The sequence below is a fragment of the Oncorhynchus mykiss genome, chromosome 13 (genome assembly GCF_013265735.2).
Source record: "Oncorhynchus mykiss isolate Arlee chromosome 13, USDA_OmykA_1.1, whole genome shotgun sequence".
Lineage (NCBI taxonomy): Eukaryota > Metazoa > Chordata > Actinopteri > Salmoniformes > Salmonidae > Oncorhynchus > Oncorhynchus mykiss.
The window spans coordinates 8910214-8922333 of NC_048577.1; the positions used below are offsets into that span (position 1 = coordinate 8910214).

The following is a 12120-nucleotide window of genomic DNA, read 5'->3' on the forward strand; positions in this document are numbered from 1 at the left end:
TGCGTCTCTGACATGGGTAGGCAGACCGTTCCATAAAAATGGAGCTCTATAGGAGAAAGCCCTGCCTCCAGCTGTTTGCTTAAAAATTCTAGGGACAATTAGGAGGCCTGCGTCTTGTGACCGTAGCGTACGTGTAGGTATGTACGGCAGGACCAAATCAGAGAGATAGATAGGAGCAAGCCCATGTAATGCTTTGTAGGTTAGCAGTAAAACCTTGAAATCAGCCCTTGCTTTGACAGGAAGCCAGTGTAGAGAGGCTAGCACTGGAGTAATATGATCAAATTTTTTGGTTCTAGTCAGGATTCTAGCAGCCGTATTTAGCACTAACTGAAGTTTATTTAGTGCTTTATCCGGGTAGCCGGAAAGTAGAGCATTGCAGTAGTCTAACCTGGAAGTGACAAAAGCATGGATTAATTTTTCTGCATCATTTTTGGACAGAAAGTTCCTGATTTTTGCAATGTTACGTAGATGGAAAAAAGCTGTCCTTGAAATGGTCTTGATATGTTCTTCAAAAGAGAGATCAGGGTCCAGAGTAACGCCGAGGTCCTTCACAGTTTTATTTGAGACGACTGTACAACCATTAAGATTAATTGTCAGATTCAACAGAAGATCTCTTTGTTTCTTGGGACCTAGAACAAGCATCTCTGTTTTGTCCGAGTTTAAAAGTAGAAAGTTTGCAGCCATCCACTTCCTTATGTCTGAAACACATTCTTCTAGCAAGGGCAATTTTGGGGCTTCACCATGTTTAATTGAAATGTACAGCTGTGTGTCATCCGCATAGCAGTGAAAGTTAACATTATGTTTTCGAATAACATCCCCAAGAGGTAAAATATATAGTGAAAACAATAGTGGTCCTAAAACGGAACCTTGAGGAACACCGAAATTTACAGTTGATTTGTCAGAGGACAGACCATTCACAGAGACAAACTGATATCTTTCCGACAGATAAGATCTAAACCAGGCCAGAACTTGTCCGTGTAGACCAATTTGGGTTTCCAATCTCTCCAAAAGAATGTGGTGATCGAGGGTATCAAAAGCAGCACTAAGGTCTAGGAGCACGAGGACAGATGCAGAGCCTCGGTCCGATGCCATTAAAATGTCATTTACCACCTTCACAAGTGCCGTCTCAGTGCTATGATGGGGTCTAAAACCAGACTGAAGCATTTCGTATACATTGTTTGTCTTCAGGAAGGCAGTGAGTTGTTGCGCAACAGCCTTTTCTAAAATTTTTGAGAGGAATGGAAGATTCGATATAGGCCGATAGTTTTTTATATTTTCTGGGTCAAGGTTTGGCTTTTTCAAGAGAGGCTTTATTACTGCCACTTTTAGTGAGTTTGGTACACATCCGGTGGATAGAGAGCCGTTTATTATGTTCAACATAGGAGGGCCAAGCACAGGAAGCAGCTCTTTCAGTAGTTTAGTTGGAATAGGGTCCAGTATGCAGCTTGAAGGTTTAGAGGCCATGATTATTTTCATCATTGTGTCAAGAGATATAGTACTAAAACACTTGAGTGTCTCTCTTGATCCTAGGTCCTGGCAGAGTTGTGCAGACTCAGGACAACTGAGCTTTGAAGGAATACGCAGATTTAAGGAAGAGTCCGTAATTTGCTTTCTAATAATCATAATCTTTTCCTCAAAGAAGTTCATGAATTTATCACTGCTAAAGTGAAAGTCATCCTCTCTTGGGGAATGCTGCTTTTTAGTTAGCTTTGCGACAGTATCAAAAAGGAATTTCGGATTGTTCTTATTTTCCTCAATTAAGTTAGAAAAATAGGATGATCGAGCAGCAGTAAGGGCTCTTCGGTACTGCACAGTACTGTCTTTCCAAGCTAGTCGGAAGACTTCCAGTTTGGTGTGGCGCCATTTCCGTTCCAATTTTCTGGAAGCTTGCTTCAGAGCTCGGGTATTTTCTGTGTACCAGGGAGCTAGTTTCTTATGAGAAATGTTTTTAGTTTTTAGGGGTGCAACTGCATCTAGGGTATTGCGCAAGGTTAAGTTGAGTTCCTCAGTTAGGTGGTTAACTGATTTTTGTCCTCTGGCGTCCTTGGGTAGGCAGAAGGAGTCTGGAAGGACATCAAGGAATCTTTGTGTTGTCTGTGAATTTATAGCACGACTTTTGATGATCCTTGGTTGGGGTCTGAGCAGATTATTTGTTGCAATTGCAAACGTAATAAAATGGTGGTCCGATAGTCCAGGATTATGAGGAAAAACATTAAGATCCACAACATTTATTCCATGGGACAAAACTAGGTCCAGCGTATGACTGTGACAGTGAGTGGGTCCAGAGACATGTTGGACAAAACCCACTGAGTCGATGATGGCTCCGAAAGCCTTTTGGAGTGGGTCTGTGGACTTTTCCATGTGAATATTAAAGTCACCAAAATTAAACCCTATAGTAGACCCTATAGTATACTATATTAAACTCTATAGTGTCCTATATTAAACCCTATCGTATACTATATTAAACCCTATAATAGAGCCTATAGTATACTATATTAAACCCTATAGTATACTATATTAAACCCTACAGTAGACCCTATAGTATACTATATTAAACCCTATAGTAGACCCTATAGTATACTATATTAAACCCTATAGTATACTATATTACACCCTATAGTAGACTATATTAAATCCTATAGTAGAGCCTATAGTAGACTATATTAAACCCTATATTAAACCCTATAGTATACTATATTACACCCTATAGTATACTATATTAAACCCTATATTAAACCCTATAGTATACTATATTAAACCCTATAGTAGACCCTATAGTATACTATATTAAACCCTATAGTATCCTATATTAAACCTTATATTAGAGCCTATAGTATACTATATTAAACCCTATAGTATACTATATTAAACCCTATAGTATACTATATTAAACCCTATAGTATACTATATTAAACCCTATAGTATACTATATTAAACCCTATAGTATACTATATTAAACCCTATAGTATACTATATTAAACCCTATAGTATACTATATTAAACCCTATATTAAACCCTATAGTATACTATATTAAACCCTATAGTAGACCCTATAGTATACTATATTAAACCCTATAGTATCCTATATTAAACCCTATAGTAGAGCCTATAGTATACTATATTAAACCCTATAGTATACTATATTAAACCCTATATTATACTATATTAAACCCTATAGTATACTATATTAAACCCTATAGTATACTATATTAAACCCTATAGTATACTATATTAAACCCTATAGTATACTATATTAAACCCTATAGTAGACCCTATAGTATACTATATTAAACCCTATAGTATACTATATTACACCCTATAGTATACTATATTAAACCCTATATTAAACCCTATAGTATACTATATTAAACCCTATAGTATACTATATTAAACCCCATAGTATACTATATTAAACCCTATAGTATACTATATTAAACCCTATAGTATACTATATTAAACCCTATAGTAGACCCTATAGTATACTATATTAAACCCTATAGTATCCTATATTAAACCCTATAGTAGAGCCTATAGTATACTATATTAAACCCTATAGTATACTATATTAAACCATATAGTAGACCCTGTAGTATACTATATTAAACCCTATAGTATACTATATTAAACCCTTTAGTATACTATATGAAACCATATAGTAGACCCTGTAGTATACTATATTAAACTCTATAGTGTCCTATATTAAACCCTATAGTATACTATATTAAACCCTAGAGTAGACCCTATAGTATACTATATTAAGCCCTATATTATACTATATTAAACCATATAGTAGACCCTGTAGTATACTATATTAAACCCTATAGTAGACCAATATTTAGAATAAAAAGACAAAAATGAATTAAATATGAAATCAAATCAAAGTTTATTGGTCACACATATTTTGCATTGTTATTGCGGGTGTGTTGGTGTAGTGAAATGCTTGTTGATAGTCTTCTGCCGATAATAAGGCTTTTAAAGACAATTTTCCTGACGTTTGCAGAGATCACACTTGCGCTAAATGCTGCGGATGTTGGTTTAAATTAACTGTAAAATGAAAGTGCAGGATGCTTGTCCATAATTTGCTTGAATCCCAGGCAGAGTCATCTTATGTTCAGGTCGCCTGGTGTTCAGGCTTGCATCCAAAATGGCACCCTATTCCCTACATAGTGCACTAGAGTGAACAAAGTACCATTTGGGATGCAACAAAGATCATCTTGTGTTCAGGTCTTCTTAGTTCTGGGTTCGTTGACTGTTCTATATAACACAGAGGAGTCCTCCTCAGCTTCCTGTGAGAGAGGTCTGATGAGAAAGAAGATGCAACATGTCATCATCAATCCTCACTTCTGGGGTCTCATTTAAAGTTTCAAGTTTTGTTAGTCGTATGTACAGGATACTCATGGTACACAGCATCCAGCTAAATGCTTACTGGCAGGTTCCTTCTCAATAATGCAACAAGACATAATAAAAGATAACAATACGAACATAAAGAACATGTCTCAGTAGAATAGAATAAACATTGTAGCTTAAGTATAACACAGGAAGACACTTTATAGTCCGATATTTACATGTGTTCTGGGGAAAGGGGGGGGGGGGGGGGGGGGCAAGTGTTTCAATTGTGCACTATTTACCAATCATAATAAGAGTCTGGTAGCAGCAGTTGTGATGTGTGTGTGTGTGTGTGTGTGTGTGTGTGTGTGTGTGTGTGTGTGTGTGTGTGTGTGTGTGTGTGTGTGTGTGTGTGTGTGTGTGTGTGTGTGTGTGTGTGTGTGTGTGTGTGTGTGTGTGTGTGTGTGTGTGTGTGTGTGTTAAGGTGCGAGGAAACAGTGCAGGTGGTCAGTCCAGTTCAAGTGTTAAGCAGTCTGATGGCTTGTAGATAGAAACTGTCTCTGAGCCGGTTGGTATCTGAACTCGTGCTCTGATACCGTCAGCCCGACGGTAAGGGTGTGAACAGCTTGTGGCTGGGGTGTGTGGGGTCCTTGATGCTGGGGGACTTCCTCAGGCACCATGTAGTCCATATAGATATTAATGCATTTAAACTAAACTGCTTTGAAGTCATTGTAAATCTTAATACATTTAAACCAAACAACTGCTGGTTTGCTTAACATACAAGTGTTGTATGCATTTTTAACTGCCAAGTACAAGGACCATCTAATTTTGAAAATATCTGGGATGTTGTAATGGCTTAACTTGCTCACCGGGGGGGCAGCACTGGAGAGGTTGAATTTTACAACAGCGTATTGGACATCCTCATCCTCTTTCTGGGTTTGAGGCAGTTGGACAGTGGAGTACAGAGGCACTTCCTGGTTATTGGAGCCAGAGAAGTGGATGCTGGTGTAGTGAACGTCATCCTGGTTGTCTGTGTCTGCTCTCTGTACTGAAGTAGGGGTCATGGCCATGCCCGATATGTTGTCATTCATGGGACTAGAGTTTCCCTGATGGAGAGAGGACAGACAAGATAAGCAGACCTGGGGACTATTACATTGGTTCTGTTGTGCCAGGCAAGATTAATCAAGCAGTGAAAGAACTCTGAAAATAAAACAAGTACGGTTTGACCTGAACTCACCTGTCTATTGTCTACTGTGTCCCTTGTGTCAGAGATGGGTTTGGAGGCCTTCTTCCTGTTTTACATTAATTAATTAATGGATGGATGGATGAATAAACGGATGGATTAAAATGATAAAGTGAAAGGAAAATCTTACAAAGATTCTCACCTGAACCACATGAAGCCAGAGAGACAGAGGATGAGAACCAGAACAACAACTATGATTCTTACAGCTGCAGTCATAAGTGAGGTTTGTTTCACTAAACAAAAATGTGGAGGAAATTAGTACATAGATGTTCTAATACTTAAAACAAGAAAAAATAATATTGCTGTAAGCCAATAAATACTATGCTTAAAATGTTTCTCAATGAGCTTTAGATGTAATGACTATGGGCAAATAATGAGCATGAAATATGTATTTTTATGTAAAGGCAGACCATTGAAGATGAAACTTTACCTGTTATAATAATCAGATCTGTAGAGTTCTTAGATGCCATTTTATTCCAGGCCTCACAGTGGTAATGTCCACTGTCTTCAGACCTGAAGTTGGTGATGTTGTAGATCTGTTCGAATCCATTTATTAAAGTCTCATTTTGAAAGTACCAGGTGTATTTGTCCACAGGTGGGTTGGCATCACTGCTGCAGGTCAGAGTCACTGAACTGCCCTCCACTATTTCACCAGAGGGACTGACTGACACTGAGGTGTTCTTTGGAGGATCTGGTGTTGAGGATGAAAGAAGGGTTTTATTTGTCTTATTTTAGCACGGAAGTTGACTGAGAACACATTCTCTTGTATAGCAACGACCTGGGGAGTAGTTACAGGGGAGATATATGAGTCAATTGGAAGCTGGAGATTAGGTGGACATGGTATGAGGACCAGAATATGGGAATTTAAACAGGACGCTGGGGTTAACACCCCTACTCTTACAACACCACCTTACACAGGGCAATGTCCCCAATCACTGCCCTGGGGCATTGGGATATTTTTTTCAGACCAGAGGGAGAAGTCCCTCCTACTGGCACTCCAACACCACTTCCAACTGCATCTGGTCTCCCATCCAGGGACGACCCTATTTAGCTTCAGAAGCAAGCCAGCAGTGGGATGCAGGGTGGTATGCTGCTGGTAAAATGGTAAGAAGAGTGTAACCAGCATCACTCTGCTGCTTCCTTCCTCACAAGCTCGCAAGGAGATTAGATCTCAGATTCTCTGTCTTGCAAACACGTGACATCTCTCTTAAACTATTAACCATCTCCGTCACCAAAAAGCGAGCATGATGCAGTTTGGGGGTATTTCCAGTTCAGGAGGGAGTTTAAAGAGCACACACAGTACAATGAAGTTTAAACTGTCATTTTTTACAAATACTTACAAATTACAGTCAGAGTCTCTTCAGGAGTGTAGAGATTATTGTGGCCTTTTACAGCACAGGAGTATCTGCCTGCATCTTCACTGCTGACTGGGTCTAGGATAAGGGAGTTATCTAGAGTCTTTGAGTTGGTGAGATGTTGTCCGTTCTTGTACCAGATGTAGGTGGGTTTGGGGTTCTCATTCAGAGTACAGGTGGTGCTACAGGTCAGTGTCAGATTCCCTTTCTCTGTGGCAGGAGTCACCTTCACCTGCAGACCTGAAATTAGGTGTAGATGCATCACTTTGTCAATACTCTGTGCCATAGACCAAGACTCCATATCTTAAACTGTTTGTGTAATATTACCTGTATTAGTAGTTGTACTAGTAAAAGTAGAAGATATTATATATTACCTGTATCAGTAGTTGTAGTAGTAGATATTATATATTACCTGTATTAGTAGTTGTAGTAGTATATATTATATATTACCTGTATTAGTAGTTGTAGTAGTATATATTATATATTACCTGTATTAGTAGTTGTAGTAGTAGATATTATATATTACCTGTATTAGTAGTTGTACTAGTAAAACTAGTAGATATTATATATTACCTGTATTAGTAGTTGTACTAGTAAAACTAGTAGATATTATATATTACCTGTATTAGTAGTTGTACTAGTAAAACTAGTAGATATTATATATTACCTGTATTAGTAGTTGTACTAGTAAAACTAGTATATATTATATATTACCTGTATTAGTAGTTGTACTAGTAAAACTAGTAGATATTATATATTACCTGTATTAGTAGTTGTACTAGTAAAACTAGTATATATTATATATTACCTGTATTAGTAGTTGTACTAGTAAAACTAGTATATATTATATATTACCTGTATTAGTAGTTGTACTAGTAAAACTAGTAGATATTATATATTACCTGTATTAGTAGTTGTAGTAGTAAAACTAGTAGATATTATATATTACCTGTATTAGTAGTTGTAGTAGTAGAAATGATATATTACCTGTATTAGTAGTTGTACTAGTAAAACTAGTATATATTATATATTACCTGTATTAGTAGTTGTAGTAGTAGATATTATATATTACCTGTATTAGTAGTTGTACTAGTAAAACTAGTAGATATTATATATTACCTGTATTAGTAGTTGTACTAGTAAAACTAGTAGATATTATATATTACCTGTATTAGTAGTTGTACTAGTAAAACTAGTAGATATTATATATTACCTGTATTAGTAGTTGTACTAGTAAAACTAGTATATATTATATATTACCTGTATTAGTAGTTGTACTAGTAAAACTAGTAGATATTATATATTACCTGTATTAGTAGTTGTACTAGTAAAACTAGTATATATTATATATTACCTGTATTAGTAGTTGTACTAGTAAAACTAGTATATATTATATATTACCTGTATTAGTAGTTGTACTAGTAAAACTAGTAGATATTATATATTACCTGTATTAGTAGTTGTAGTAGTAAAACTAGTAGATATTATATATTACCTGTATTAGTAGTTGTAGTAGTAGAAATGATATATTACCTGTATTAGTAGTTGTACTAGTAAAACTAGTATATATTATATATTACCTGTATTAGTAGTTGTACTAGTAAAACTAGTAGATATTATATATTACCTGTATTAGTAGTTGTAGTAGTAAAACTAGTAGATATTATATATTACCTGTATTAGTAGTTGTAGTAGTAGAAATGATATATTACCTGTATTAGTAGTTGTAGTAGTAGAAATGATATATTACCTGTATTAGTAGTTGTAGTAGTAGAAATGATATATTACCTGTATTAGTAGTTGTAGTAGTAGAAATGATATATTACCTGTATTAGTAGTTGTAGTAGTAGAAATGATATATTACCTGTATTAGTAGTTGTAGTAGTAGAAATGATATATTACCTGTATTAGTAGTTGTACTAGTAAAACTAGTATATATTATATATTACCTGTATTAGTAGTTGTAGTAGTAGATATTATATATTACCTGTATTAGTAGTTGTACTAGTAAAACTAGTAGATATTATATATTACCTGTATTAGTAGTTGTAGTAGTAAAACTAGTAGATATTATATATTACCTGTATTAGTAGTTGTAGTAGTAAAACTAGTAGATATTATATATTACCTGTATTAGTAGTTGTAGTAGTAGAAATGATATATTACCTGTATTAGTAGTTGTACTAGTAAAACTAGTATATATTATATATTACCTGTATTAGTAGTTGTAGTAGTAGATATTATATATTACCTGTATTAGTAGTTGTACTAGTAAAACTAGTAGATATTATATATTACCTGTATTAGTAGTTGTACTAGTAAAACTAGTAGATATTATATATTACCTGTATTAGTAGTTGTACTAGTAAAACTAGTAGATATTATATATTACCTGTATTAGTAGTTGTACTAGTAAAACTAGTATATATTATATATTACCTGTATTAGTAGTTGTACTAGTAAAACTAGTAGATATTATATATTACCTGTATTAGTAGTTGTACTAGTAAAACTAGTATATATTATATATTACCTGTATTAGTAGTTGTACTAGTAAAACTAGTATATATTATATATTACCTGTATTAGTAGTTGTACTAGTAAAACTAGTAGATATTATATATTACCTGTATTAGTAGTTGTACTAGTAAAACTAGTAGATATTATATATTACCTGTATTAGTAGTTATAGTAGTAGATATTATATATTACCTGTATTAGTAGTTGAAATAATACATTACCTGTGACAGTCAGAGTTATTCCAGGGAAGCTGTACCCCCATTCTGCATACTGTGTTTTAAATCTGAACTTGTACTCATCTGAATCTCTCTCTCTCAGGTCTGTGATTTTCAGGGTGCAGTCCTTCTCTTGAATCGCAAGGTATTTTGGGGGGGTCTTTAGGTACTCAGCACGATCCAAGTTCAGGACTTTTAGCACTTCATCACGTTTCTCTTGGATATACCAGTTTGCTTTTAAAACTTTGTGATTATTTGGGTGTCTATATGTGCAGGGCAGTTCCACTGTTGAGCCCTTCAAAGCACAGATACTCTGATGGGTGTAAGTCACGTTGAAACAGTAATGACCGAAAACACCTAAAACAATTGGAGGTCCATCAATTGGATACAATAGTTTCATGGTACTGTAAATAAGCACTGACTAAAGTTATCTGTCGTGGTATCCTTGCATTGGGTAATCTTAGATTCAAAAAATGTACTGTAGTTGAATCCACACTCACACGTTGCAGGAGAGAGGAGATCCTCAAAGCCTTTTACAGCACAGGAGTAACTGGTTGAATGATAACTGGTAGATGACAATGTGGACTTGGATGACGATGATAGACGTTGTCCGTTCATGTACCAAATGTAGGTGTGGTTATCAGTCAGAGTACAGGTGGTGTTACAGGTTACTGTCACCTTCTGTCCCCACACTGCATTGGTGGGAGACACCATCACTTGGATTTTCTGTCCACACTGTGTTGCCGTAGTTGCTGAGTTGAGTGTGAATGGAAACCATAGAGAAGTGTCAGAGAGGTGTGAGAGACAACTACTAAAGTGACATGGAGACGCCTAACAGACAATTCCACTGAACACACCAGAATAACATGAAGTAGCATCTTGGATTGTATGTTGATTGAACAATAAAGAAAGAGGGTAAGAAATGAATGAGCCCATACCTGCCACAGACAAGAGAAGGACCACCAACACACTTCCTGCTGTTCTCAAGGCCATTGTTGCATCACCCTCCCTGCAGTTTTAGAAACATAAAGGACCCACCAGCTGCACTAAAACCTGGTGTTTCCAGTATACTGTACCACAGCACTCTACTGGCATCTCAACACAACAGCCATCAATGTGACTCAAACCATCTCTCATCCTGCAATCTTTGCAACATAACTAACTATAGCTGGTGAATAAATACTCCTTATACATCAAATGAGAGGTGAAAGGAATTCTATAAAATATGTACAGTGCCTTGCGAAAGTATTCGGCCCCCTTGAACTTTGCGACCTTTTGCCACATTTCAGGCTTCAAACATAAAGCTATAAAACTGTATTTTTTTGTGAAGAATCAACAACAAGTGGGACACAATCATGAAGTGGAACGACATTTATTGGATATTTCAAACTTTTTTAACAAATCAAAAACTGACAAATTGGGCGTGCAAAATTATTCAGCCCCCTTAAGTTAATACTCTGTAGCGCCACCTTTTGCTGCGATTACAGCTGTAAGTCGCTTGGGGTATGTCTATCAGTTTTGCACATCGAGAGACTGACATTTTTTCCCATTCCTCCTTGCAAAACAGCTCGAGCTCAGTGAGGTTGGATGGAGAGCATTTGTGAACAGCAGTTTTCAGTTCTTTCCACAGATTCTCGATAAGGATTCAGGTCTGGACTTTGACTTGGCCATTCTAACACCTGGATATGTTTATTTTTGAACCATTCCATTGTAGATTTTGCTTTATGTTTTGGATCATTGTCTTGTTTGAAGACAAATCTCCGTCCCAGTCTGTCTTTTGCAGACTCCATCAGGTTTCCTTCCAAAATGGTCCTGTATTTGGCTCCATCCATCTTCCCATCAACTTTAACCATCTTCCCTGTCCCTGCTGAAGAAAAGCAGGCCCAAACCATGATGCTGCCACCACCATGTTTGACAGTGGGGATGGTGTGTTCAGCTGTGTTGCTTTACGCCAAACATAACGTTTTGCATTGTTGCCAAAAAGTTCAATTTTGGTTTCATCTGACCAGAGCACCTTCTTCCACATGTTTGGTGTGTCTCCCAGGTGGCTTGTGGCAAACTTTAAACAACACTTTTTATGGATATCTTTAAGAAATGGCTTTCTTCTTGCCACTCTTCCATAAAGGCCAGATTTGTGCAATATACGACTGATTGTTGTCCTATGGACAGAGTCTCCCACCTCAGCTGTAGATCTCTGCAGTTCATCCAGAGTGATCATGGGCCTCTTGGCTGCATCTCTGATCAGTCTTCTCCTTGTATGAGCTGAAAGTTTAGAGGAACGGCCAGGTCTTGGTAGATTTGCAGTGGTCTGATACTCCTTCCATTTCAATATTATCGCTTGCACAGTGCTCCTTGGGATGTTTAAAGCTTGGGAAATCTTTTTGTATCCAAATCCGGCTTTAAACTTCTTCACAACAGTATCTCGGACCTGCCTGGTGTGTTCCTTGTTCTTCATGATGCT

General features: G+C 36.6%; 1 protein-coding gene across 1 annotated transcript; it reads right to left on the reverse strand.

The window, feature by feature from the left end:
* Positions 1–3864: 3864 nt before the first annotated feature.
* Positions 3865–10850, reverse strand: LOC118938191 (B-cell receptor CD22-like). Its single transcript, XM_036940142.1, has 7 exons — positions 9666–10850; positions 6910–7164; positions 6000–6260; positions 5712–5802; positions 5564–5618; positions 5196–5432; positions 3865–4299 (listed from the first exon to the last, which is right to left on the reverse strand). Exons 1-7 carry the CDS (start codon positions 10057–10059, stop codon positions 4279–4281), a joined length of 1314 nt encoding a protein of 437 aa, XP_036796037.1. The 5' UTR covers positions 10060–10850; the 3' UTR covers positions 3865–4278.
* Between the last annotated feature and the right edge of the window lie 1270 nt (positions 10851–12120).